Source organism: Cladosporium halotolerans (genome assembly GCF_011745625.1).
Source record: "Cladosporium halotolerans strain TM138-S3 chromosome Unknown Sca50, whole genome shotgun sequence".
NCBI lineage: Eukaryota > Fungi > Ascomycota > Dothideomycetes > Cladosporiales > Cladosporiaceae > Cladosporium > Cladosporium halotolerans.
Window position 1 is genome coordinate 84,571 of NW_027191501.1, and position 26,199 is coordinate 110,769.

Consider the following 26,199-nt stretch of genomic DNA (forward strand, 5'->3'; position numbering starts at 1 on the left):
GACGTTGCGCCCGTCGGTGGAGACCTCCAATCAGCGGGTAGAGGCGCTGGCCGGGCCTCTCGTCTCGTGTCAAGCCCACATTATTACTGAAATCCTACGACTCGCGTAGAACTTGTTCGGTCGTGCTGTCACGGCCATCCTTTGAGATGCGCGACTATCGTCTACAGATTTGTCCCTGAGCGGCTCACATAGTGCTTCGACCAAACGAAGGCACCAAATGGAAACGCTCTTGTGACCTCCGTGCGAAGTCAATGCACTCATCGGCCCAAGCGCCTAAATCCAAAGAGCCTCTTTGCCGCAGTTGCCGGCCTTTGTCTCAGCCGCCTGCGTATTCCTCTACGAGAGAGCACAGCGCGCCGGAGTTCTGCCGAACACACCGGCTCCGGTGTCGCCCGGTTCTGTTGTGGCCGACGGTGACGACAACAACAGTCGCGTCAAGAAGCGCGTAGACGACTGACGTCTGTTAGGGCAACTGGAAGCACCGGCCGGGGCCGAATCGCGCAGTGAATCGCGCAGTTGTGAGCGAATTCGTCCTGTCGCTTGTCTTGTCGCTTGCGCACGGCCCTGGGTGAGTCCTACGCGGCGTGTGACGACTCGCGGGCAGACAGCGACGCTGCGACCCCTTGCTGATGCATGGTCACAACCGTCTAAGCGTACAGTAGATGCGCATGGAAGCTACATACGCCGCAGCGGCTATAGCGAGCGTCGCAAGCAATATTCGCAATTTCGCGGTAATAACGGATCTTCAAGGGAACATGCCACGCCGTCCCCCACGCTCGCACGCTCTCTCTGTGAGCCTTCTCGCAGTTCAGCGGCATCGATGGGAATCCGTTACTACTCGTTATTTCAAAGATGCATGATCGAAACAGCAATCTACATAATCCCGTCGCCGGCTCCGGTTCTAGACCACAATCATCACGATCGATCGATCTAATGCTTCTCTTCCCACGTCGACTTCCTCTCATTTCCATCCTCACCCGTCTGGCTCGCCTGCATACTCACGGACAATTCAGGCTTGCGCGCAATCGTCTGCAAGACGACACAGTACCTCTCCGTCAACTTCCCCAGCTTTTCCACCTTCTCGCTCGGCACCTCTGCGCCGTCTTCGAGCTTCAAGTCAAACGACAGCCGGATACCCGTGAAGCCCACGGGCGCGCTCTTGTCCACTCCCATCGTGCCCTTGAAGTCCAGATCCCCCTCCGCTCTAACCGTGCCACTCTCAATCGGAATCGCCATTGCCGTAGCGACCGCTTTCAACGTGACTCCCGCGCAGGCCACGAGCGCTTCCAGCAGCATATCTCCGCTGCACAGCTCGCCTGAGATGTCCGGGTCATCGCCGCCGGCTTTGGGGTGTAGACCGGCGATCTTTTGCTTTGCTTCTTGCACTTGTCGGCCGGTGTCGAGCTTGCAGGTTATGCTGCTGGAGTCGAGCGTGCCGGTCGACTTGAGCGTGACGATGGCGGAGCTCGGGTCGGAGGCGTAGGAGGCTTTGAGAGGCGCTTGCTTTTCGCGGAGGGTTGGGGCGGCCATTGTGAAAGGTGTAGTGTGCTTCTGTATGATTCCGAACGGCGACCTTTAGATTTCGTGTTGACGAATTTCTTTCCTGATCAGAGGGACTCAACCTGTACGTCTGCCTCACAATACTCTCAGTCGGAAGCAGCACGATTTTATCCTTCCCCATCTTATCCTTCCACCCGTTCCATGTCACATCGCTACGCCTGAGCTCTGGACCTGTCAATTGTCACCCCGCCATTACCCCGCCATCAATGCGTCCGCTGGCCCTTCCATGCAGACGACAACCGTTCGACGCATACCGCACACAAGGGAGTCATCCGGGAAGTAGTAGCTAGCAAATGTTATTTCAAGAACACCAGAGGCTCATTACCCTCTAAATCGAAGTCCTGGACCGGTCGAGGCTCACGCACGCGACAGCATCCAGTTAACGTTCCAGCCCAGTCGCTGCTCGGATTGCCCGATTAGGAGCAGCCGGTCGACCCACTTTACCGATCCCTCTCCCCTCAATCCTCTCGCAGAGCTCTCCTCCGACAGCACACAGAGGGCCCCGAGGCGCGTCTGCGAAACCCCGCAGCACGCGCATCACTGTTTGTAGTAGGCCGTCGACGGGCGGGGAGAGAGAGCCAAGGTTGTTTCTAACGAACGAGGCATACCGAGTGCTTGCACACACACAAGGCCCAGAGCTTCAAGGCCCAGGTAAGTACCCTTTGATCTTTTCGCGAGACTCGTTTCCTTTCTGTCTACCAACTTCCTTTGCACAATCGCCATGGCCGTCGTCGTCGAGCAAACAATTCCCTTCCCGCCGGAGGCTCTGGACCTCCAGAACGCGCAGCGCTGGAACGACCTCTACCCTCTCATCCGGCCGTCGGTGAAGCAGGTCCAGACCGCCAAAGGCCAGCACATCCTCGTCGACGAGGCGCTCGTCAAGAGCAAATACGTCAACATTGCCGCGATCGGCAATCTGAGCAACTTTTCCAGCAAACTGCTAGACGACAAGAGCGTGACGGCCATCGTGACCGAAAAGGCCGGCGCCGGCGTGTTCACGACCCAAGACATCACGCACGCGCTCGCGAGCGTCGGCGCGCTCGAGAAGCAGGGCCTCGTTGTCGTCCGTTCCGGCAAGAATCGCAATGTGCAGGTCCACGGCTCCGATGTGATTGAGGTTGAGGCTGCGGGCGAGCTCGAATCCGACCACCTCATACACTTGCTCGGCCACGCCACGGAGTCTTGCAGGAGCTCGCTGCACCAGACTACGGATCTGGTGAATGCTTTTGTCAAGAGCGCCAGCACTGCATTCGTGACTTTTCAGACTGAGAAGGCGGGTGGCAAGCCGGCGATTTCGGGCTCGGATGGCGTCGCGAGCGGGTACGACGATGTTAAGTCGGCGATTGAGAAAGAGCTGGGGAAGATGTTGAAGGGTCAGACTGTTCAGGGCGGGCAGGTCACATATTCTATCCACTACTCGGATATCAATGGCTTGAGTCGGCTCGAGAACTACATCCTGGCGAAAGAGATCGCAGACCTGTGCCGTAAGTCCCCAACTACTCAACTCACAAAAGCCAACTCACTAACACCCCTCCCAGACTCCCAAAACATCCCCTTCCGACTCTCCCACTCCACAATCCTCAACCACCGCGAAGCAGCCCGCGGCTTCGCCCTCTCCATCTGCCCCATCCCCACGCACAACCTCTCCCCCCAACCCAAACCCCAACCCGACACCACCTCCACCACCTCCAACGGAACCCCCCTCTCCAAAACCCTCTCCCCCTCCACCGCCCAAATGGCCTTCGACGACGCCCAAGTCCGCGCGCGCATCCACGCCGGCTGCGCCGCCGTCATCAAAGAAGAGCCCACGATCACAGAGTACGACACGATCGTCGGCGACGGCGACTGCGGGTACACGCTGCGCGACGGCGCGAAGCAGGTGCTCTCCTTCATCGAGGGCAAGGACCTGGCGCGGCTGCCGGAGACGGTGGCGGCGCTCGTGCACGACCTCGAGGTCAACATGGGCGGCACGTCGGGCGCGCTGTACTGCATTTTCCTGACGGCGCTGGCGGCGTCGCTGGCGAGCGAGCCGTCGGTGCCGAAAGCGCTAAAGGGCGCGCTGGAGCAGCTGCTGAAGTACACGCGGGCTAGGCTGGGGGATCGCACGATGATGGATGCGCTGATTCCGTTTGTGGAGACGTTGGAGGCGACGGGGGATGTGGATTTGGCGGTTAGGAAGGCGAGCGAGGGCGTGGATGGGACGAAGAAGATGGAGGCGAAGTTGGGTAGGAGCACGTATCTTGACGAGAGCGCGACGCAGGGCGTGCCGGATCCGGGCGCCTATGGGTTGTTGGTGCTGTTGCAGGGGATGGCGAAGGCTTGAGTAGTAGCGTGTGAGCTTCATCTTGCCTCGTGTGGAGAGTCGGCATATAGCTAGCGTTCGTTGATGGTAGCATTTAATGATTTCTTTTCGGTCGTTAAGTCGTCATCCAGCCCGTCCCAAACAGCCTACAGATCCAGCAGACCACCCACCTCCCTAATCCCACTCGGCTCCCCCTTCGCCCTCATAAGCTCCCTCCTCAACACCGCCGCATCAGGCTTCTCCTCACTCAAATCCATCCTGGCCGCCTTACTACACTCCGCAAACCTCACCTCCTCCAACCCCCTCAGCGCCAGCAGACACGCCACGCCATCCACAATCCACAACGGCGGATTCGGCAACAACAGCTTCGGCCTCCCCAACCTCACCGTCAAACTCCCCAACTCCCCACACGCTCCCAGCAGCGCAAACGCCACCGCATCCTCCCTCTGCCCGCACACCACATCAACCGCCCGCACCATCCGCCTCCCCGCGCGCCCCACGTGCCGCAGGAACAGGTACAGCGTGCGCGTCGCGTCGAACCGGAACGTCGTGTTGGCGTACAGCAAGTCCAGCGCCTCGAGGTACACGCTCCTGCAGGCCAGGAGCAGGTTCGCTTTCGTCTTGTCCCTGCGCGCGGGGCGCTCGAGGCCCGCCTTCGTGATGATGCGCGGCGAGTCGCGGTGCAGGGGCACGATCTCCGTGACGGCGTCGAGGCTGGGCAGGATGTAGGCGTAGATCTGCAGGCGGAGCTCGGTGGGGAGGGAGAAGAGGCCGCTGGTTTGGGGGAGCGCCGCTCTGGGTTCGCGGGCTGATTGTGGTCCATGGCTCCGCCGTTCCCAGCGTTCGACGAGGGAGGAGTAATTGAGGGTGTAGCGCTGGGTGAGGGGGCTTTCGAGCGGGATGCGGAGCTGCAGGCGCGGGCATCTGGGATTGTGGAAGGGGGTGGAAGCGATGAGGGTGAGGGAGCCTTCGAGGGCTTGGACGCTGGTTTGCTTCGGGATGAAAAGGCCGCAGTCGATGCAGCGGGAGCCTTCCTCGAGAGATTCGAGCGGCGGGCGGTCGCAGACGTGGCCGAGGGCTGCTAGTTGGCGAGCGGCGGTTTGGTTCTCGGGCCACTGGTCTTCGAAGCTCTGGAGGCGGGATGCGAACGATAGAGTAGATGTCGACTGCATTCTGCTGGTCAATTCGAGAACATTCCCGGACTAGATTCACATCTAAGGCAAGTGGAAGGCAGTGATCGTGAAGTCGTTCACGATGTCCCCATCTTAGGTCTCCAACATCAGGAGTTTGCCCAGCTCAAAGGCGTATGTATTGAACAGCTTGCTGGGGACAAAGTATGTCTCCTACCGCCAGTGCTGTTTGTTATGAAGGTTCATTTCATTGGCGCGAGGATATTGATGATTCAGACGTGGTGGTTGCCTTGTCGGTGGCGATGTATCCCCGCAGATGGCTTCGCAGTGAGTAGCACAAGCTCCACTTCACTTCCCCCTTGCTTGCAAATCAGGCGCCAGCATGCTCGCATACATAGCAAAATGACTGGAACTGAGCAGAGAATGGGGAATTGTACATCGGATGATGGTCTAAGTATATACCAAAAAAAGCAAAAGAAACAGGGGCCTAACCGCGAATCGAACGCGGGACCTCGCCCAATCTCATGGAGATGTCTCCAAGGGTGATGAAACCCGAAGGGCGAATTATACCACTAAACCATCAGGCCTGCATTGGCGGAAATCCGCTCTTACAAAATATATACCTTGAGTTAACCATATCACAATCAACAACATCGGAACTGCCATACCTTAGGGATGGTGTTCCTTTTGCCGCAGTTTTTGGGGTTAGGTTTACATGAGGGTTATTCAATAGAATCTGAGGGTCTGAATCAAGACCGCCGATTAGTTCGGCACAAACGGAGGCTAGCGGTTGTCGCCTCCCATCCCTCCCATCCCGCGCCCCGGCAATGTTAGGGTTGGGGTTAATTGGGGTTATGAGTGTTATGAGTTTCGTCGACATGACATGTTCTGCTTGTGTACGGACACAAGGCAGAGAGATGAAAGTACTACCCTCGCACGGCTGACGAGCGCCAATCTTACCAGTGCTGCTAGCAATTAATCCTGAGTACTGTGACTGCTCTCCTTCTCTGACGCGATAACACATTGAAAAGTACCGACAACTCCCCTAAAACTCTGCCTTGGAGAGAAGTCATCCCAACAATTCTGGTCACCACAGATTATGAAGGCACCGGCTCGTCTGATATGAGGGGGAAGTAGCAGCTGCTCGAAGTGGAGTTACAGAGCAGTCGATGCAATCGCTTCAATCCGTGGAGTTGTTCGTTCATGGCTAAGGGCTATATTGAGCCATGTTTTCGGAGTCGGGAAATGTTACGCTACAAGAGACATTCAACGTTTCTCTAAGTTAGCGGGCGAGTGATGGCATCAAATGTCCGTTAACCACGGTACGACAGTTCATCGCCACAGGATATTACGTGACATCCTTGGAAGTTGATGATTCTGGTAAGAGCGCGTATATTCAGAGAAGATACAGTATTTTGACCGTCAGATTCTTGCAAATCGCAGCACAGTATCGAGAGTTCCCAGTAACCATGAGCTTTTCTCAAATCGCGCATGACACCCCTTCGGCTACCTTCCCTCTCGTCTTTCGACTCGTGCCGAGCGTCCATCTCGAGTACCACGGCCAAATTAGTCGAACTAGCAATACCTCCTCAACATACTATTCTCGTTCCAATCAACGATCAACGCAATACTAGCACAAGGGCAAGAGACCCGCTCGCAGTCCGATTGAAAAGACTGTCTGTTCAGTCGCCCGCGAACATTGGAAAGAAGGGACGAAGTCAACGTCGCCAAGCCCCACCTGCTCTCGGACTCACTCAGCCGCCCGCCGACTCGCGCGTCACCTGAGGGGCAACTTTTTGATTGTTTGCGACAACCGTTATACCAAACACCAACCCCGTCACTTCTACATTCTTTGCTACGTACATCCAGCCGCTGACGCAGGGCGCCCAATTCACATGAACCCTTGACCGGCCTCACTCCGACTGCGCAGACTCTCACTTTCAGCATGGCAACCGCCGCCGTCCAACAAGGCGCCTTCGCGCCCGTCTTGTCCGCACTGGCGACTATGCAGTCGAATGCGGACCGGGCGCAGAAGGGAGAGGCGCATCACTTCCTAGAACAATTCCAGAAATCATCCGAGGCATGGTCCTCGAGCTTCGAGATCCTGCAGGCTCCGAGTTCGGACGATCAAGCCAAGCTGTTTGCTGCGACAACACTGAAGGGCAAGATCGTCTTCGATTTCTACCAGCTACCGCGCGAGGCCCTCCCGCAACTACGAGACTCGATCATCTCACTCCTGGGATCATATGCCAAAGGCCCGAAGCCAATCAGGACACAACTATGTGTTTGTTTGGCCAATGTTGCGATTCAAATGCTGGAGTGGAAGGACGTGCTGCAAACGGTGGTCTCGGCTTTGGGAAGCGATCCGAACAGCATCGCATGCGTGTTGGAGTTTATCCATGTTCTGCCGGAAGAGGTGACACAGGGACGGAAGATCAATTTGGCGGAGGATGAGTTGCAGACTCGGACACAAGAGCTGCTGGAGGATAATGCACAGCAGGTGCTGCAGCTGCTAGGGCAATATGCTGGCTCTTCGGAGACAGCGTCGAAAGACCCGCTGCTCATGTCTTGCATTACATCGTGGGTCGCGGAGGTGCAGGTCAACGACGTGGTCAACTCCCCGTTGATGGATGTGATCATGAACGCGCTGCAGGCAGACACCTCGTTCGACGAGGCTGTAGAGACAATGTGTGCGATCTTCAGGGAGACCAGGGAGGTTGACGAGACACTTTCTACGATAAAGTCACTATACCCCAGACTGGCCGCCCTTCAGCCCAGGATTAAGGTGTGCGCAGAGGAGGAGGACTGGGACACTTTCAAGGGCATTACCCGTGTGTTTGCGGAGGCAGGAGAGGCGTGGGTGGTATTGATTGCGAGAGAGCCTGCACAGTTCCGTCCTCTCGTCGAATCTGTTCTGGAGTGTTGTGCACGCGACCAGGAGCGTGACGCCCTCTCACAGACTTTCAACTTCTGGTACGAGGTCAAACAGTACATCACTCTGGAGAGATATATGGATGCGCGCCTGCAATTCGTCGACGTTTACAGCAAGCTCGTGGATGTCATGATCGGTCACCTGGAGTTCCCCACCCCGGAATCTGGCAACGACACGGACCTCTTTGACGGCGACAGAGAGGCGGAGGACAAGTTTAGAGAATTCAGGCATGCTATGGGTGATGTGCTCAAGGATTGCTGCGAGGTCATTGGTGTGTCACAGTGCCTTGAGAAGAGCTACGTCCTCATCGAGCAGTGGGTTAGCAAGCACGGCTCGCAAGCGCAGCAGGGCAAGGTGCCAGAGTGGCAAAAGCTGGAAGCACCACTTTTCAGCATGCGCGCCATGGGCCGCATGGTCTCAAAGGAGGAGAGCATCATGCTGCCCAGATTGATCCCTTTGATCGTGCAAATTCCCAACCAGGAGAAGGTCCGCTTCCAGGCTGTCATGGCGCTAGGCCGCTACACCGAGTGGACAAGCGAACACCCGGAGACCATGCAGGACCAGCTTAAGTTCATCATGGATGCCTTCCGCCACCCCAGCAAGGAGGTTGTCAAGGCCGCTGCCTTGAGCTTCAAATTCTTCTGCTCCGATTGCGCGTCGCTGCTCAAGGAGCACATTGCACAAATCCAGCAATTTTATGAGGAAATTCTTGACAACCTGCCGCCCACAAGCCAGGATGAGGTGACCGAAGGTGTTGCAGCTGTGCTCGCAAAGCAGCCCCTGGACAGCCTGTATCAAAGCTTCAAGCTGTGTTGCGATCCAGTTGTCAAGCGTCTGATGGCTATGGCAGAGGTTGCGAACGACAAAGATTCTCAGCTGGCTGTTGCAGATCGCCTCAACCTCGTTACGATCTTCATCCAATTGGTGACACCTTACGTCGAGCCTTCGCAGGCCCACCCTGCGGTGAAATACTGCGAGGAAATCTTCCCCGTCCTTGCCATCATCGCGGAGCGCTTCATCAGTTTCGTACCGATCATCGAGCGGGTATGCCGCTGCTGGCGCTACATGATCCTATCTTACCGCACCCACACGGCGCCTCTTCTGCCACAATTTGCAGACAAGCTGGCTGCCGGCTTTACTGCCAGCCGACAGGGTTGCTTCCTCTGGGCCACTGACAGCCTTGTGCGCGAGTTCTCTGATGTGAATGCCAATGTCTCTCAAGCGACTGTCGACGCGATCTACACATTCTACGAGCAACAGGCCACAAGCTTCCTCCGCCAACTGAACGACTTGCCGCCCGAGGAGCTTCCTGACGTGATTGAGGATTTCTTCCGCCTCTCCACTGACGTCCTCCTCTACCACTCGAACAAGCTTCTTCTTTCCTCTCTAATCGCTCCCATTCTTTCAGCAGCATCCACATCTCTCACGCTGCTGAAAGAGGAGCCCCTCATCGCCACTCTTCACTTCCTGCGCGACTTCCTCGCATATGGCAACGAAGATGCGCCTTCTTCATCTTTCGACCAAGACGGCCAGTACCGCCTCCAGACTAACCCACCGGAGATCCAACAGGCCGTCAAGAAGCTCGCTCTTCACGAGGGCGAGAACGTCGTCAAACGCTGCATGACTGGCCTGATGTACTCATTCCCTGCAGACTGCTTCCCAGATGCTAGCGGTGTCTTGCTCGCTCTCTTCCAGCTTATGCCCGAGCAAACCGCGCAATGGGTTGAGGCCACCATCAACTTGCTGCCGCCTGGCACTGTCTCGGACCAAGAAAAGAATCGTCTGGGCCGTAACATCGGCCAGAGGCTGCAGAGCGGCGAGATCAGGAAGATTAGGAGCCTCCTGCAGGACTTTACCAACGCGTACAGGCGCAGGAATGTCGCCCCTCGTGAGGGTTTGGGAAGACTTGAGGCTTCTAAGTTCAAGTTTGCGGGTTAGGTTGGTTCATGGGAATGTGGCATTGTGTTTGCAGAAGCGTCGGAGTTGGGCGGTGGGATTGCTAGGCACTCGAGGTAGAGAATCACGAAGAGCATTTTGAGTTTCAAAAGATTTGCGGATGGCCTATACGCAGTCCGCAAGTTCGGCATCATGGGAGGAATACCACGGATACATACATTTTCATGAAGGAGCTAGATGTTGCAGGAGTCGGCACGACGGGCTGTCATTGGCTGATGAGCATGACTGCTGTGAACATATCACGAGGCTGCTCGCGCAATCCATCACTACAGAGATCAATACTAAGGAATTTCACTTCCTATCAGTCGACATATCTCCTTGACTACTGTGCCGTAAATTGATCATTCGCATTTGCGAGGCAAACGGGGAGCTGTATAGACGCTTCCAGAAGCCAGCCCTCGCTTACTTAGCAAGCATTCCACCTCCACCTGCAAGCTCAGGCTCAGCCCCATTCACTCCACCTCACCTTCCAACCCCAGACAAGATATTGCCGTTTTGCCACAACGGAACAAATATCCCTCGTAATCCGTCTCTGCATTCGGCGGATTTTAAGAAGATCATTCCGTTAAATGGCGCACCTGGCCGACGCTCTCAAAGAGCAAGGCAACAAGGCGTTCAAGAACGGCGATTTCCTCGAGGCTGAGGACTTCTACACGCAAGCGGTCCAGAAGTTCTCTCGCAATCCGCTGCTATTCACTAATAGAGCGAATGCCCGGCTGAAGCTGCAGCGCTGGGAGGGCGCGGTTAATGACTGCTTGAAGAGTCTGGAGATTTCGGGCAAGGCGCAGAATCACAAGGCCTATTACTTTTTGGGTGAGTGTGCGAATACTACGTACATCCAACCATCGATGTATCGGTCTTTGAAAGGTCACGTGTGAGAGCTGCAAGAATTTCAGAAGAATGCTCCAAGATCGAGGTGGTCCGAACTGGTGGCAAAGCGCACGACGATTCACTCGACGGCTGTCGCTGCACCAAAACACAGTCTTGCTGACCTAATTGATCAGCTCAAGCGCAGCTATCATTGCACCATCCGAACGAAGCACTATCGTCAGCCCTGACAGCCTACGAACAAGTCCGCAACCCAGCACCTACCACCAAAACCTCTCCGAAAGACCTAGAGACTTTCTCAGCATTCGTCCTCAAGTGCAAGAAAGCCAAGTTCGCCGTCCGAGACCGTGAGCGCCTACGTCGGCAAGGCGACCTGCGCGCCGAGTTCGAGAACACGCTCGAGCTGAACAAGCAGCGCGATCTCGACGAGGTGTCGCGCGACTTGCAGGCCGGCGACCTCGGGCAGGTCGAAGCGTACGAGCGCAACCAGGAGATCTTGACGAACTTCGAAAACAAGCGGGCAGAGCTCTTGACCGTGTTCGCTCTTGCGGATCCGTCTCACCACAAGCCGAGAGAGATTCCAGACCACCTCGTCGACATGGTATGTATCGACGTTCGACGTCCCGTCGAGAAAGCCCACTAAACAAACCCAATCAGATTACATTTGAGCCCATGCATGACCCCGTAATGACCATCAACGGGCACTCGTACGAGCGCAGCACCATCTACGAGCACCTAAAGCGAAGCAAAACCGACCCACTGACAAGAGAACCACTCACGATAGACGACCTGCGCCCGAACTTTGGGCTCAAAGCGGCCTGCGACGAGTTCTGGGACAGCGGCGCGAGCGACTGGATCATCGATTGGTAGTGCTAATCTCCCCTTTTCTTTGCATTGATCCCGGCATAGGTATATTTTCCGAGCGTTCGCACATGCATGATACCCAGCTCGTTCTTGGACCGGAAGGTCAGAGAGAGTGAAGCGTGCAACTGTGTTAATTCAAAGTCAGATTCGGCGTACAGTCATAACATCACATCAGCATTGTCAGTCGCACACATTCCCTAGACAGTCTCTTTCACTTCCTTCTGCTCAACTCCCCCATCGCTCGACGCTCCATCCTTCTTCTCCGCCTCAGCGCCACCAGCAACCTCAGCCTCCCGCTCAACATCCAACGTCGCGCCGTTCTTCCTGACCCTGCGCTCGGTCCAGACAGGGTTCTCGCCCTTATCGTAGGCTTCGGCGAAGATGGCGTCGAGCTTCTCCAGCTTGTAGCCATTCGTCTCGGGGAAGAACCAGAAGACGATGGGCACGTGGGCCGCGTTGAAGCAAAAAAAGACCAAGTAGACTTTCCAGGAGATGGTGTTTATCATGATGGGAGCCAGTTGCACGACTGCCTGTGAGGTTGTTAGTCGATATGATCGAGGACGAGGCTGGGGCGAGGGCGGGGCTTGCATAGTTGAAGAGCCTGTGAGAATCGTTAGCGGGATGCTCGATCAAAGTGAGAGTGAAGGGTGATTTACCAGTTGGAGCTGGTGCTGAATCCATTCGCCTCTGCGCGAACGCGGATCGGTGTGACTTCCGCAGGGTATAGCCAAGTCGTTCCGAGCCAGCCCATAGCGAAGAAGCTGTTGTACAGAAAGATAAACGCCGTGGCCGCATAGGCCGGCGTGCGGTTGCCGTTCTCCGCATAAGAGAGACACGCCCCGATGATCGCGAGACAGCCGGCCATGCCGGCAGCTCCCCAGATCATGAGGCGTCGGCGGCCGAGTTTGTCGACAATGAAGAGTGCAATGAGGGCTGCCGCGAAATATTCGGTCCCGAGCCATCCTGTCATGAAGCGCGATAGTGCGGGATCAAATCCGAGAGAATCTTCGAAGACAGTGGTGGCGTAGTACGTCACTAAGTTGATGCCTGATAGAAGTCAGAATGGCAGGTGTAAACCGGTATCACAGAGTCATTCACCTCCAATCTGCTGCATAGCTTGGCAGCCGCAAGCGATAGAGACGCGCCATCTATTCATGGCACGATCCTTGCTCAAAAATTCTTTCATGGTAAGCTTCTGGCCCTGAGTGACAGAGTTGAGCTTGTTGATCTCATCGATGTCGTTGCGGATGTTCTCGTCTTCGGGATGCGTGTCGTGGAGGTTTGCCATGATTTCCGCGGCGACGTCGGTCTTCCCATGTTTCAACAGCCATCGAGGAGATTCCGGGAATAGCAGGATGCCGAAGATGAGGAGGAAGCCGAACACAGCCTGGAACGCGATTGGGAATCTGCCAATGCATTAGACGGTGGCTTCTTCCTTTCTGAGAACTGACGACGTACCGCCATTGGAACGAATCGTATTGCGTCACAAACCAGAAGCCGTAATTGATCCAGTACGACAGCATGACACCGCCCGTGATCAAAGCGCCCTCGAAGAGCACCAAGAAACCCCTGATCTTCGGTGGCGCGATCTCGGATTGCCAGACTGGAATCGAGCTGGTGTTCATGCCATTTCCCGCGCCAGTCACTATGCGACCAACGATCAGCTGTGCGAGTGTGAAAGACGAAGTCTGAATAGCAGCTCCGATGAGCATGATCAAGGTTCCAATCAGCACTGCTCTTCTTCGTCCGAGTTTGTCGCCGTAGCCAACGAAGACGAGCGACCCCATCAAGCAGCCGATTTCGTAGATGGCGACGACCAGTGCTTGGATGGCGCCGGACTTGTTCATGGGCTCCATTTGTGGGAATTGTTGCAGGAACATCGGCTCCGTGATGATGCCGCTCATGACACCCTCTGTCAATATGGAACTCGAGTCAGTGACACATCTCTCGATCAGATGCCAGCGTCTTGCAACACATACGGTCATAGCCAAAGAGCAAGAAGCCGCTGGCGGCCGTCGTACAGACGCCGATTTGCAAGTTCTTCCCGCCGATCTTCCCGCCGAGCAAGCCTTTGTGTGTGAATGCCATCATGTATGCGTGCGTAGCGGTCAGACTGGCTGAAATTGAAGGAAACGGAAGGTATGCGGTGAGAGTCACCGCAGGGCGTAGTTTAGTCACTCGACCTACCTCACTTCTGCACACATCAGACAGCACATCATCTACGAGCTTATTGCCCGCCGGACGATCACAGAAACTCTCGACGATGCGTTACGTGCCGGACGGAAGGGGCTCCTCGCTGGCACAAGAGTAGGCCAAGAGCGCATATCACTAGAGCTAAGCTCGTCAGATCTGGGGGATTAAGCATTTTGATGATGTCGGATGCGGAGGCGGAGACAGGTTGATATACGCAATGGCTGCAGATCAGTCGTGCTGTAAAAGGGCGTCCCTGGCTCATTTTATGTCTCGAATGACGATCCCGGATCATGCGGCGCAATACTTGCGATGAAAACGGTGCAAGATCGTCGCAGAGCCGCGAGTTTCAACTCGAAGCTGTGAGCCAGCCGAAAGAGCCACAATCATCTCTCGGTGAGGGATCGGATTTCCCAATTATAATCGTATCGGATCTTGAGTGCTTAGACTTACTCAACTCCAAAGCGGATAGGCACAAAGCCGTCTTTGCGAAAGACAAGGGTGTGCGTGTCCGCGCATGCGAGCCACGATATGGCCGACACCTCTTACGCACATCGAGAGCCTGTATTGAGAGCGTGTAAACCAGAGACAAAAAGGTAAAGATAATACATTCCCAAACAGAGCAAAAATGTCTCCCCTCACGGGATCGAACCATGGACCTCAAGATTTCGATGTTCAATTGCTGAACCCCTGCAGTTACAGTCTTGCGCTCTTCCAGCTGAGCTAAGGAGAGTGTACCAGCTGTGCTGGTCTTAGCTTTGGATGACGGAGAGCAAGAGCGGGGGATTATGTAGCTTTGCAAATGCGTGGGATCATCCTAAGTGTGAGGAAATGATAGGTGATGGCTCCTGGCCCAAGAAGAGCCGCTTGTGGCAAAGGCATTTCAGGCGAGTTCCGATATCGCTGATGGCCGGGCTTGGCAGGCATCGCTGCTTGGGTGCTCAGAAGCCTTTTCAGTCCAGCGCGAAGGCAGCCGTGGCGGCATCTCATGTTGGCACCAACGCGCCCAGAACATCTTCGGTCTCTAGCAACAGCGAGACCGCAGGCTGCTCGTCTTCAACAAACGATGCAGACCAGCCACCGCGCCTGCGCTCCGTATGCATGGATCCAGACCTGATCGGCGGCAGGGTGTCCCGCAATCAGTCAGCCACCGCGCCCGCATTCGCTTGCTTGCTCACAGAACCGTGTCGCACTGGAATATCGTACGTTGAAACGAGTCGAGCAGGTACAGACCTGTTGCAAAGAGTCCAATGCCATCAAAGGAAAAAATGAAGACATGGTTGTCGATCAAGCACAGCAGGGGAGCGAACATGTCGCGGTGAACTTCAACGCGATCGATCGGCCTTTGAGCGCGTCGGACGCGTGACGTCATCGTTTGAGTCGCGTTTCGGACGAGAGGTACGCCAGATGGTGAAGGTACCTAGGTCTGGGAGCATTGGAATCCGGCTGCTTCAAATGCATTCCAGGGTCAATCAATGGATGAGACTTCTTTACGATGTCGACTTGAGTATCAATTTTCACGTCCGTTGTCAGAGTGGGGACAAAGTCTGAAAGAACATCCAGTAGAATGAGCATTGCAATCAAAAAAGCCTCAAGAGTTCTTTTATATGTGTGTAACCGTCCGATGATCCCACAAACCCCAAGCAGCCCAAATCCCGGGGGAGGAAAGTCCTCGTCCTTGTCATTATCAGTGAAAGTCGAGAGCATGATGCGGTACTGTCTGCCCAGCATCCCAGTCCCAAGTCGTCGCAACGACGACCAAGACAAATTCACCCATCCCATGAGTGTCCCTGTATACCCCAGATCTAGCCGCAAAGAAAAGACAACCAGGCTCAGCATCTCACGTCGAAACGCTTCCCCCCTCCCCCCCAGCAGCAGTAGCAGCAACAGCACTCCACCGCCCCTGCCACACCCTGATGCCCCTCGTGAGCTCCTCCGCCAACTCCATCGCGTCGCCGTCCTCGGGCGGCGTGCGCTCGCTGCCCAGCCGCGCCCGGTCCGTCGCGACGTCGAGCTGCGCGCGCTGGATGAAAGCCATCATGACGTCCAGGTTGCGCGCCATGTTGGGGATCGTGCGCTCGGCGGGCTCGAGAGGCGCGGCCTTGGCGCCGTTGGGCGCGTTCTTCTTGCCCTTGCCCCAGCGGCCGGGGCCCTTGGAGTTGCCGTTGGGGGCGGGGGCGGCGTCGGGCGTGGAAGTGCTGTCGCCGTTTGCGGCGGCGGCGGAGGCGGCGTGCTCGTCGCCGCTGCTGGTGTGGCTGTTGTTGGCGCGCTTTTTGCTGTGCGGGCTGGAGGCGGCGGCGGAGGTGGGGGCCTCGCCGCGGTGCTTGGTGTATTGGTTGTTGCCTAGGCGCTTGACTTTGCGGCCGGCGCCTTTTTTGTGGGAGACCTTCTCTTGTGTTGCGGGCGGGGGGCTTTCGGGTTGTGAGGAGGGGGGTGGGGAGGTTTGCGAGGTAGGGTTGGGCTTGGGTGTTTCTTCTGGTTCGTCTGGGAGCTGTCAGCTGCGGTTTCTTTGGCGATGCAAGCGGAGGATAGCTAGCCTTACCATCTTGTCTTCTTCGCCCTGCTCTCGCTTGCCGGCGCCCAGCGGCTTCAGCTCGAGCTCTTTCACGTTCGGTTTCCCTTTCTCGCTGTTCGGACTGTCGAGCGGTCATAGCAGCCTCGGCCTTCGCTTTCTTAGAGCGACCATTGGAGGTGCTTCCGTCGACTTCTTCATCCGACTCGTCCTCATTTGTAGCATTCCGTGAAACTGACGGGCGAGATTCCGATACCCGTCTCGGGCGCTTGGTGTCTTGCTTGGTACTGGAAAGCTGTCAGTGCCCGCATTACAATCCAGTTCACTCGAAGAACCACTCACTCCTCACTGCTATCGTCACGACTCCTCTTGCCGCCACGTCTGCCAGCTTCGCGAGCGCTCTCCTCAATCGCGCGCTGTATTTGCTCGTTTTCCTCGTCATGCTCTCTGCTTCGCATTGTGCCTCTGCGCTTGCCGGAAACCGGATCTATGCTTGTTCTAGGAATTTCCATTCGCTCTTTCTTAGCTTTCTCATCGCTCTTGCTGCCGAAGCTCGCTCGGCGGAGCTTTGATGTTACGGGGAGGTAGAGGGAGTATCGTTGTCTGTCCAATGCCTGTTTAGCAGCTGCTCGCTCGGTGGATCCGGTGTGGTAGCGCGCCATGGTGGGAGGTATGTTGGTGTGCATGTGTGTGGATGGCAGCAATCGTGAAGTCGTCACGACCTCATAGCATGCCAATTCACCACGGTGACGGGTACACTCGCCCACGCAAGGCTCAATGGCTCAGTCATAGGACAAGCTCTGACTGTCACCTGGTTGACAAAAGCCGTCACCAGCCAGCGCAGACAGCCCCATAACGTGCCGTGAGAGGCGCTCTGTGCAGACAAGACGTAGTTCTCAGGAAAAGCTCGACGTACCCTCTGGAATCAATGTGCACCTCGTGCTGCTTCGGCCGACACTCCTCGCAGTAATACTTATCCGGGCTCTGCGCCTCGTCGAAGATGCCCACGCAGCCGCCGTGCTGCCACACGCTGCAGCCGTCGCACTGGATGAAGAGGCCGCCCGCGTCGTCGTTCTGGGCCTCCGAAGCCCCGTACGCCTCGCTGAGCGGCGGACCGGGATATTCTTGCTGTCCGCAGAGACACCGCGTCACCTCCTCTTCGTCCTCAGCGGCCTCTTCGTCTGCCTCTTGCGCGGCGCTGAGCACTTCGGGCTCGGCGGCGGGGTGGGCGCGCTTGCTGCGGCGCGGCGGCTCGCTCATCTCTTCGCTCGAGCGCGACTGGGGAGTTGCTGATTTCGGGTGGCTGATGCTGCCGCGGGTGCTGCGGTCTCGGCGCGCCGAGGGGACGGAGGAGGAGGAGGTCGTCGAGACGGGCGGTTGGGCTGCGCGGGCGGACCGGCGGGCGGGCGAAGGCATTGCAATGCCCTGGCGAGCTCTGGTGCGTCTATCGCAGACGGCAGGCTCGCGGGAGGCTGGCCTGCACCGTCAATAGCAGACGGGATCAGTGGGAGCAGGCGGTGCACTGCGACCGGCGTCTGGGTTCAGGCGGCGGAGGCAGTGGCAGGCAAGCTCTGAGATCCGGCGAAAAAGAGGACGAGACGTTCAAAACGCCAATGGTGCTGGAAGGGAAGCAGTGTGCAGTGCAGACGCCGGGGAACTGAAGGGTGGGAGAGTGGTGGGCGGAGGGTGAGAGAGGAGGGCAGCGCAGCGGTGCAGATCGCGGCCATGTGCTAATTCACCTGCGAGCAGAGCAGAGCAGCGCAGGCGCAGAGAGCGGGCGCGACTAAAGCCGATGCAGGTGTGCCGCCGGGGCCGCCGCTGCTGATTGGCTGCGCTGCTGGCCGGCTGCTGGAATGCGATGCGGTGCGTGGCGTGCGCGCATTTGCGAGGAGCGCTGCATGGTGTGTGGCAGAGATGAGTGTAAAAGAACAGAAGAAGCGTCTACTTGCCTTCCTGCAGGTGCAGTGGTTGTGGGAAAAGAGAAGGCTCACGGTGGGCGGTGTTGACGCTCGCAGCAGGCGGTGGAGGTGGGCGGGCGCGAGGAGAGGGCGAAATTGCAGGCCGGCCGACTCAACCCAGCAGAGGGTGAGAGGGAGGGGCAGAGTCTCGTGAGGAGAAGGGCGTGACTGCTGCTGCATGCGCCGGCAAATGTGATATAGCAACAACCGTCCGACCGTCTGTCGCGTGCATGAGTCCTCGAAGGAGAACATCGCACGACAAAGTGCGATGTATCTGGCAACTGGGTGGCTCTCGTTGGGCGGCAGTCCGCTTCCAGACACGGCCGGACAGTCCAAGGTGTCTGCTTCGCTGCTTCGATCATCGTCATCGCCTCCGACGCTGCTCTCAGCCTTGCGGCCTTGCAGCCTCGCCCGCTGTCGCCGATCAGCCCGCGCAACTCCGGCCGTGTCACCTGACGACGTCTAATATGTTACAGCCGAGACAACAATATACGGACACGCGACAAAGTCAAAGAGATACATTCCCATATGTGCATAAGATCCTACACGCCCAACGCAAGCCAATCAGTCACCCCATCACTTCTTCGCAAACTGGTCCTCCGTAACACCCTTGCCCATGGCGCTCGTCGAGCTGACACCGCCACTGACCATCTTCAGCAGCTCGTCGGCGTAGTTCGCTCCCGACCACTTCTGGTGCGTGACGACCTCGACGCCCTGGTCCATCTCCGGCTCCTGCACGATCTCGCCGTACGCGCGCATGCCGCGCTGCGCGTACGCGCTCGCGAACGAGTTGCTGATCAGGGCCGTGCTGTGCAGGCCCGCCAGCGTGATGAACTGCCAGCAGTACCCCATGGCCGCGAGGCGCTTGATGTACGTCTCCTGGTCTTCGGGCTTCATGGCGGCCTTCCAGTTGAAGGAGGGCGAGAGGTTGTAGGCGAGTCTGGCGGGAATCGTTAGCATGGTGTGTGAGTGGGCCGGTGGGCATCCGCGACTTACTTCTGCTCCGGCCAGACAGCGTGCACGCCGTCGGCGAACTCCTTCGCCTGGTTGAAGTCGGGCAGCTTGCTCTCCATCCAGATGAGGTCTGCGTACGGCCCGTAGGCGATGGCGCGGTTGATGGCGCACTGGCAGCCGCCGCGGTAGCGGTAGTAGCCCTCGCGCGTGCGCGGCGCGTCCCAGTCAAAGTGGACGTCGACGCCGGTGAGGCCCTTGGCGATCGCGCGGGCCTCCATGTTGCTCTTGCCCTTGGCGAGCTTGTTGAACTCGGCGATCATGCCGGGCTTGTCGACGTGCACGCCCGCGTTGATGGTGTCCTCCACGGCCTCGTGGAAAAGCTTGAGGCCGGCCTGCTCGTTCCATGCGTCTTCGACCGCCTGCAGCTCCGCGCCGGTCTTGCCGGCTTGCTCGGCGTGCAGCATCAGGTCGTTGAGCGGCTGGATGGCGGCATTGGTGCAGCCGAGGACGTAGTCGTGGTCGCGAGGGTCAATGGTGCTGGTGATGAGGGTTGCGGCTTCGGAGTCGGTACGAGCGATCGCGAGGAGGTCGGTGCCTGTGAGTAATACCTTGTTAGTATTGCTGCTGCTCAAATGCTGCGAGTTTCGTCGCACATACCCATGATATCGGCCTGCGCGCGAATGGCCACGAGACGGTTGATGTGCTCGCTGATAGGGACCAAGACCTTGCCAGCCATGTGTCCACACTTCTTCGTACCAGGCGCCTGGTCCTCAATGTGAATGCCAGCCGCGCCCTTCTCAACGAACAGCTTCGTCAGCTTCATAACGGCAGTGAGACCGCCATGTCCAGTGTCAGCATCCGCGATGAGAGGCCTGAGAAAGTCGATGTTGGGTGCTTTCGACTTGTCGGGGGAGCTAAGACGCTCTTCGCGCTGCTTGCGGTCGTGGAAGAGCTGGGCCATGAACAGGTGCTGGACCTTGTTGGGCACGGTTGTGTAGGGGTAGTCTGCAAGATCGGGACCAGGCTCGTCTGAAGAGGACGCGGTGGAGCTAGATTGCCAGCCAGAGACGTAGACAGTGTCCAAGTACTTGGCCATCTGGGTCACCATCACCGGGTCGAGACAGCCATAGGTGTAGCTAGCATCTCCGTTCTGTCACCGCTTGTAAGTAAGAGATGCGCAGTAAGAGCCAATGCAATAGGTGAACTCACGGCAAAGCGCTGCTCCAGGTTCTTCCACAGCTTCTTGGACATCGCATTGCTAGGGTACTGAATGGGCAAGTTGCCGCGCTTCTGTGCGATCTGCTCGGCCGTGAACGGCCTGCGAGTGTACCTCCATCTTGAGTCGGTCCACCATTCTTTGATCTGCTTCACCTCCTCCTGGTAGTACTGATCTTCGGCGTCCGAGGCACCCATGTTGGCTATCGACGACGGTATTACAGACGAAACGGCTGCTACCACTTGTTTCAATCGGTCTGCCAGTTTGACTTCTGAGCAGACAGCAGTGTGATGATTTGTTAAATGGAAACCCAAATGGATTGATTATAGGCAAGAATGATGAGAGAGTAGGGAAGGGATGGATTAAGATGTACAGAAAGTACTAAAGTGCCAAATGCCAATACCGTTTCAAACGTCACCTATGACCGAGGCAACTTGGCTCACCTCTTATACCGAGCAAAGACAGGCCTGTGGAAGGGTCAGACATGAGCTACGCTCGCTCCTCGTTCCTATCGTCCGATCACTGCCGAGCCACGGCCAGAGCCCCGAGCCAAAGAGAAAGCATCGAGGCAACAGTCATGCGGCGGGTGCCGCTTTCGAGCCGCACAGGATGGGCGCTGGCCGCGAACGACGTGAGCGTTTTCGTCGCTCGCCCGAGGAAGCTTGCTTCACGGTCGAGTGTAAAGCCTCGGGTGAGCGGACGGTCGTGACTGGGGGAGAAGGGGTCAAGGGCTCGAGTCTGACGCGTGAGGTCACCAGCTCGGCAGGAATCCGGGGCGCCGCCTTCGCTCCCGTTGGCTCGGCTTGTGCACCCCACACTCGCAGCGAGCGCTCTGGCCTCGCACGCCTCGGCATCTGGCCGGGGGGGCATGTGAAGGCTGCGAGACGGTGGCACGACTGCTCTGGCACGTGCTGCCGGGAAATTATCGAGCCCAAATATTCTTCAAGTGTGTGCATGTATGCGATGGCAATCCAGATGAGTGACTCACCCTATAAACAATATTCGGTGATAGTTCGTAAAGCCCAATGCCCCAAACGCCACGCTATGCCAGCATGTTCTCGTCAAGGCGAAACCAACAGTGTGTCGACGAAGAGCTCATAAGCCATCGCTTTCCTACACCTTCTTCTCCTTCACACCCTTCTCAAGATCGACCTCCACCGCCTTCTCCTCCTCCACCTCCTCCGCAACAGCAGCCCCCGTCTCCATCCCAGCCCCAGCCTCCGCCTCAACCCCCAGCCTGGCCGCAGCCTTCTCCGCCGCACGCGCCCGCTTGTTCTCCATCTTCGTCTTATCCTCCTGCATCGACCTGATGAGCCCGCTCTTCTGCCGAATCTTATACCCATAGCGGTAGAAAATCAGCGGAATCGGAATGCAGACCGCCTCCAGCAACCCCAGCAGCGTGCCCGCCCAGTGCGGGCCCAGCGCCTCGTACATCGACGGGCCCGCGAGCGGCAGCGTCGCGCCCAGGATGCTGCGCAGCACAGCGTTGCCCGCCAGCGCGCTGGCGGCGTAGATCCCGTACGAGTGCACGAGGTAGTTGGATCCGTAGATGAAGATGGTGCAGTTGCCCGCGCCGAACGGCACGCCCGCCAGGATCGGCAGGATCCAGTGGTACTCGGGCGTGCCGGTCCAGGAGAACCAGATCTGCCCGATGGGGAGCAACACGGCGCCGATGCAGATGATGCTGACGCCTGCTTCGGGCGGCGGGCGGCCGGTCTCCGGGTCGGGTTTGTGCGCGTTGATGAGCTTGCGGATGAGCGGTTCGGCGGCGATGATGATTAGGCTGCCGACGCCGATGCCGACGAAGGCGAGGCCGCCGATGCCCGGGCTCCAGCCGCGCATGTCGTTGAAGATGATGGGGTAGGCGACGAAGCAGAGGTAGAGGATGCCGTAGACGAGCGCAATGTAGAGGTCCCAGAAGATGAGGATGGGCTCCGTGAAGGTCATCCAGAAGGGGCGGGAGAGGTTGATTTTGAGAAGGGGCAGGAAGGATTGCTTGTCGTCGTATCGGCTCCAGTATCTTTCGTCGCCTGATTCTTTTCTGCGTTTCGCTGCTCGTGCGCGGAGGATGGCCGGGGCGTATGTCTCCGGGATGAACATGATTGCTATCCAGGCAGCGCCACTGACGATCACCACAACCCAGTTTGTCCACCGCCAGCCCATGTACTGGAAGACAAATCCACCGACGACCGGTCCGATAACGGGTCCTAAACGATATCAGTACAGATTTCGGAAGGGCTACACCTCTCGACTAATTAGTGACGCTTACCGTTCATCGGCCCAATACTCCAGATGGAGAATGCGAGCGCTCTATGCTCCTCGTCCGAAATATCATTGACCGTACCTGGCGCATTGGAAATCATAGCCGCTGCGCAAAACGCACCAATAAACCGAAACACAAGAATCGTAGCGATATTCTTCGCCAGCGCGCAAGGCAAGACGAAAACCACAAACAGCCCAAGCGCAATAATATAAACTGGTCGTCGTCCATACATCTCAGACAAGGGAGCCAAGACGACACTCCCGCAGGCCATACCCAGCAGATACGTCGTGACGCCCAAGATGCCAGTATTCCTACTTATGCTCCAGTCGTCTATCAGGCCGGGGATCGCTGATGTGTATGATGTGGAGTAGAGCACTACGCAGGTCGTTGCGTACGACATGATCGCAATGATAAAGCCTTTGTACCATAGCGGCCATGTGAGGGGGTTGCCTTTTTCGTCCTCTTCGAAGTCGACTTCGAAAGCCGGATCGGTTGTCGCGTTGGTCGCTGTGCTCTTATTTGTTCGCGAGGGTGTGAGGTATGTGGGTATGATGCCGCCCACGGCGCTTGTGGAGGATGCTCTTGAAAGGTGGGGTGTGAGTGTCTTTTCGGGAAAGTCGCGATTGTATTGCTCATGGTCATGTTCGTGATCCGAGGCTGTGGAGATGCTGTCGCGGGAACTGGATGTGCGTGATGAGGGCTCTTCGTATGACATTACGGAGTTGCGGTTCCCTCTTTGCTTTTGCGAACTCGCGCTTCCTGTGACATTACTTCGTTCCATTTTCGCTGTCTTTCTCCAATGCCCCCCCTCAGTGGGAAAAAACTGTCTATGCAACGGACGTGGAGTCCCGTACCCTCGAGAGTGCGCGCCAGACACAAGATGAATGCGTCACTCAAAGTATGACTGCGGTGTTAAGGACGGACGTAACAATATATGCGCTGACGGAAGGTGCACGCCTCAAAAGGTAAGACGTCCCAGAATGAAAGTTATGCTGTGTATAGTCCTGAGGGGTTCAAGTAGAGACGCGAAATGCACCAACCATTGGGGATCGCTTGTAACTAAAGGAAAGGACAAGAGCTGACGCGGTAGCGAAACTGCCTATCAGCAAGATGTGGCAGAGCCCGAAGTACCTACCTTTTTGGATATGCATACGGCCGCCCGCCAGATCTCTCGGGTGGAGCCCTCATTCCCATCGCGAAAGACTCAGGTCGGCTTGCCGCTCGGCTAAGTACTTTTAAGTGCAAGAGCCGAGGGAAAAACTGCGGGAATCGACCGCTCGCACCACTTGGCGGCGGCCTCTCTTGCTCCGTGGGGCTCTCCACTCGCTTGTTGAGCCATGTGCTGCGACCTCGTTCAGCTGCACACCGCTAACGATGCTTTCGCGCTCCCTTCTAGACCAGTATATCACTAGAGATGTTCGTGATCGCGTCAACAGAAGCAGTCACGCCTGGCGCAATGGTTTGCTTGGCGTGCCGTCTTACCCGTCATTCCGCTGTTCATGGGAGGATGATCACTTGCTTAGCTCGCGCCACGGCGTGGCTCGTGGTGTCTCTCGTGGCTTTGCTTAATTAAGCGCTGAGTGTTGATTCTCGTCGGATATGAAGCCCCACATGTTTCTGATTGATAGCAATTGCGATGAGTAACTCTGCGATGGATGGAATCGTGAAGCATAAGGTAGCTTCTGAGAATGATCTGATCTGATGTCAAGTTAAGCTTCGCGCGATCACCTTATGCACAATGCGTGCAAAGCGCGATGCATTGCGGCCGTGACACGGTCAATGCGCGGCTTTCCAATGATCATGACAATGATGAAATATGCCTCAATTATTTCTGGGACCTAGGAGTTACCTGCGTGGTTCCAAATAGATACCATATCCGTCCCTTTGCCAACCTGATGTGTGCGTACTGGCGACCAGTGAGCGACTCGCACAAGACCAGCCTTCTCGTCGAGCGCGCGGCCATCAGGCGCAACATGACCATCATCTCCGTACTTCATCTCTTCACCAGGCTGCTTGAAAAGCTGCACATACAGCTCACTGCTCAGTCCATGCGGCGGCCCGCCTGCTTTCGGGGATTTGGCCAGAGGGAATTCGAGGCAGATCAGGCTTCCACCAGGTGCCAATAACTCGCTCATTCGCTTCGACCATCGTGGTCGCAACTCTGGAGGGATAGCGCATAGAAAGGTGTAATCGTATATCACATCGAAGCTGCCGCCGCCGGTAAGAGAGGACAAGTCATCCTGGAAGAAGTCTGCAAGAAGAAAGTTTCTCGAGCCTCGACCGATCTGAGCATCTTTGACAGGATACGTCGTGTCATCGTCGCCTTGGTGGATGTTCAGCTCTCGACAAGCGTCAATAGCTGTTTGCGAGACGTCCAGCCCGTACGCATCATAACCGTGGCTGGCCAACAACAAGACATCATACCCGCGACCGCAGCCAGGGACGAGAGCCTTCTTGCGGCGATTCGCATCTCCGCCTTCAGTAGACGAGCCGACGATGTCGCTTTTCTCGTTCAGTGCATCGATTAACGCAGGGTTCGGTTCAGAGCGATCCCAAGGTGTAACCTTTTGCTGCCACATTGCATCCCATCTTCCGGTGTGAGCTTCCGCCGGCTGGTTCTGGAAATGCTGACGAAGTTTCTCCCGGTCGTCCATGTTGGGCTACAATCTTCAGTCAGTGAGTCTTTGGCGCTATGCTATTTCATGTGCCTCTGTTGAGTCCCGGGCGCATGTATGAGCTTCTCTTCATGTATTGTGCAACCTTGCCGGCTTGGGAGTGACACCTCTTACTTTTAGATGAGCAGTCTGCACTTGCTATGTGTCTGTGGCTTCGCAGGGTATAGCGATTATGGCAATGCCGATCTATACACCTCAAGGGCGAAGATGAGTTGCGTTCGCCAAAGCAATGACGTGAGCGCGTCTAGTGTCACACCAAATTGTGGCGAGTCGGCTCCAAGGTCCGGCAAAGTTCGGCCAGAGCAAGTTTGAAAGCACACGGATGTTTCTCACAAAGGCTATGCAGCCAGATGACTCGACTCTATAACACACAACGATGTCAAGTGACAGCGTCCTCACAACTAGACACGACATTGGAACCTTATCGAGCCAAGGAGGCCAAGCTTCTCGTACGCCCTCCGCTTTTCCGAAAGTTTTCGAATTTCCCAGAATGGCTTGGCTCTCATGGATTTTGAGAAATAATTGGGAGGCAGAAAGGCCCACGCAGGTGTCACTTGATGTTTGCTCAGACGACTGACCGCACTGTACAACGGATTTTGCACTTGATCGTACTCGAGATACCTGACTTGTGTAATATTTCAGTCTGGATGGATATAGACATCATCCTTAAAGTGATTGCTTCCTCCCACCATCTTGCACCTCTTCGCCAGCTCTTTGTAAGCGGCTCTGCAAACCTTGCCCTTCACAGTCTCGTCAAAGTCTTTACTTTGCCAAGTGCATCTGAGGAGATTTTTTGCCCTCCGCACAGTAGCGGCCTGTGCATCCCTCACTTCATACACAAAGCTTGCTAGTTTCCTCT

The 26,199-nt window shown here is 56.7% G+C and overlaps 10 protein-coding genes across 10 annotated transcripts; 3 read left to right on the top strand and 7 right to left on the bottom strand.

Annotated features, from left to right (window-relative positions):
• Positions 1 to 930: 930 nt before the first annotated feature.
• Positions 931 to 1,530, bottom strand: WHR41_08864 (uncharacterized protein; the record flags this gene model as incomplete). Its single annotated transcript, XM_069377468.1, has 1 exon — positions 931 to 1,530. The coding sequence occupies one exon, from the start codon at positions 1,528 to 1,530 to the stop codon at positions 931 to 933; it is 600 nt and encodes a 199-aa protein (XP_069225560.1).
• A 448-nt stretch (positions 1,531 to 1,978) lies between these two features.
• Positions 1,979 to 3,981, top strand: WHR41_08865 (uncharacterized protein). The gene is made up of 2 exons (XM_069377469.1): positions 1,979 to 3,044; positions 3,099 to 3,981. Exons 1-2 carry the CDS (start codon positions 2,282 to 2,284, stop codon positions 3,881 to 3,883), a joined length of 1,548 nt encoding a protein of 515 aa, XP_069225541.1. The 5' UTR covers positions 1,979 to 2,281; the 3' UTR covers positions 3,884 to 3,981.
• Positions 3,982 to 4,008: 27 nt separating this feature from the next.
• On the bottom strand, positions 4,009 to 5,034 carry WHR41_08866 (uncharacterized protein; the record flags this gene model as incomplete). The annotated part of the gene is made up of 1 exon (XM_069377470.1): positions 4,009 to 5,034. One exon carries the CDS (start codon positions 5,032 to 5,034, stop codon positions 4,009 to 4,011), a length of 1,026 nt encoding a protein of 341 aa, XP_069225548.1.
• A 1,903-nt stretch (positions 5,035 to 6,937) lies between these two features.
• On the top strand, positions 6,938 to 9,862 carry WHR41_08867 (uncharacterized protein; the record flags this gene model as incomplete). The annotated part of the gene is made up of 1 exon (XM_069377471.1): positions 6,938 to 9,862. The coding sequence occupies one exon, from the start codon at positions 6,938 to 6,940 to the stop codon at positions 9,860 to 9,862; it is 2,925 nt and encodes a 974-aa protein (XP_069225549.1).
• Positions 9,863 to 10,449: 587 nt separating this feature from the next.
• WHR41_08868 (uncharacterized protein) lies at positions 10,450 to 11,578 on the top strand (the record flags this gene model as incomplete). The annotated part of the gene is made up of 3 exons (XM_069377472.1): positions 10,450 to 10,693; positions 10,885 to 11,309; positions 11,366 to 11,578. 3 exons carry the CDS (start codon positions 10,450 to 10,452, stop codon positions 11,576 to 11,578), a joined length of 882 nt encoding a protein of 293 aa, XP_069225542.1.
• A 191-nt stretch (positions 11,579 to 11,769) lies between these two features.
• WHR41_08869 (uncharacterized protein) lies at positions 11,770 to 13,957 on the bottom strand (the record flags this gene model as incomplete). The annotated part of the gene is made up of 6 exons (XM_069377473.1): positions 13,552 to 13,957; positions 13,031 to 13,484; positions 12,671 to 12,978; positions 12,229 to 12,619; positions 12,161 to 12,173; positions 11,770 to 12,102 (listed from the first exon to the last, which is right to left on the bottom strand). Exons 1-6 carry the CDS (start codon positions 13,661 to 13,663, stop codon positions 11,770 to 11,772), a joined length of 1,611 nt encoding a protein of 536 aa, XP_069225543.1. The 5' UTR covers positions 13,664 to 13,957.
• A 1,645-nt stretch (positions 13,958 to 15,602) lies between these two features.
• On the bottom strand, positions 15,603 to 17,690 carry WHR41_08870 (uncharacterized protein; the record flags this gene model as incomplete). Its single annotated transcript, XM_069377474.1, has 4 exons — positions 15,603 to 16,246; positions 16,305 to 16,561; positions 16,617 to 16,877; positions 17,191 to 17,690. The coding sequence occupies 4 exons, from the start codon at positions 17,688 to 17,690 to the stop codon at positions 15,603 to 15,605; spliced, it is 1,662 nt and encodes a 553-aa protein (XP_069225571.1).
• Positions 17,691 to 18,735: 1,045 nt separating this feature from the next.
• Positions 18,736 to 21,055, bottom strand: ICL1 (Isocitrate lyase). Its single transcript, XM_069377475.1, has 4 exons — positions 20,396 to 21,055; positions 19,844 to 20,336; positions 19,229 to 19,781; positions 18,736 to 19,172 (listed from the first exon to the last, which is right to left on the bottom strand). The coding sequence occupies exons 1-4, from the start codon at positions 20,597 to 20,599 to the stop codon at positions 18,809 to 18,811; spliced, it is 1,614 nt and encodes a 537-aa protein (XP_069225570.1). The 5' UTR covers positions 20,600 to 21,055; the 3' UTR covers positions 18,736 to 18,808.
• A 460-nt stretch (positions 21,056 to 21,515) lies between these two features.
• Positions 21,516 to 24,084, bottom strand: WHR41_08872 (uncharacterized protein; the record flags this gene model as incomplete). The annotated part of the gene is made up of 2 exons (XM_069377476.1): positions 22,672 to 24,084; positions 21,516 to 22,609 (listed from the first exon to the last, which is right to left on the bottom strand). The coding sequence occupies exons 1-2, from the start codon at positions 23,444 to 23,446 to the stop codon at positions 21,516 to 21,518; spliced, it is 1,869 nt and encodes a 622-aa protein (XP_069225569.1). The 5' UTR covers positions 23,447 to 24,084.
• A 419-nt stretch (positions 24,085 to 24,503) lies between these two features.
• WHR41_08873 (uncharacterized protein) lies at positions 24,504 to 25,319 on the bottom strand (the record flags this gene model as incomplete). Its single annotated transcript, XM_069377477.1, has 1 exon — positions 24,504 to 25,319. The coding sequence occupies one exon, from the start codon at positions 25,317 to 25,319 to the stop codon at positions 24,504 to 24,506; it is 816 nt and encodes a 271-aa protein (XP_069225568.1).
• Positions 25,320 to 26,199: the final 880 nt, after the last annotated feature.

Excerpts from the sequence above, each read along its gene's own strand:
- ICL1 (XM_069377475.1), bottom strand. The coding sequence starts at position 20,599 with ATGGGTGCCTCGGACGCCGAAGATCAGTACTACCAGGAGGAGGTGAAG. Across the intron at positions 20,337-20,395 it reads ACCTGGAGCAGCGCTTTGCC|AACGGAGATGCTAGCTACAC; the intron begins GTGAGTTCACCT and ends AAGCGGTGACAG. Across the intron at positions 19,782-19,843 it reads CGCGCAGGCCGATATCATGG|GCACCGACCTCCTCGCGATC; the intron begins GTATGTGCGACG and ends TATTACTCACAG.
- WHR41_08865 (XM_069377469.1), top strand. The coding sequence starts at position 2,282 with ATGGCCGTCGTCGTCGAGCAAACAATTCCCTTCCCGCCGGAGGCTCTG. Across the intron at positions 3,045-3,098 it reads AGAGATCGCAGACCTGTGCC|ACTCCCAAAACATCCCCTTC; the intron begins GTAAGTCCCCAA and ends CACCCCTCCCAG.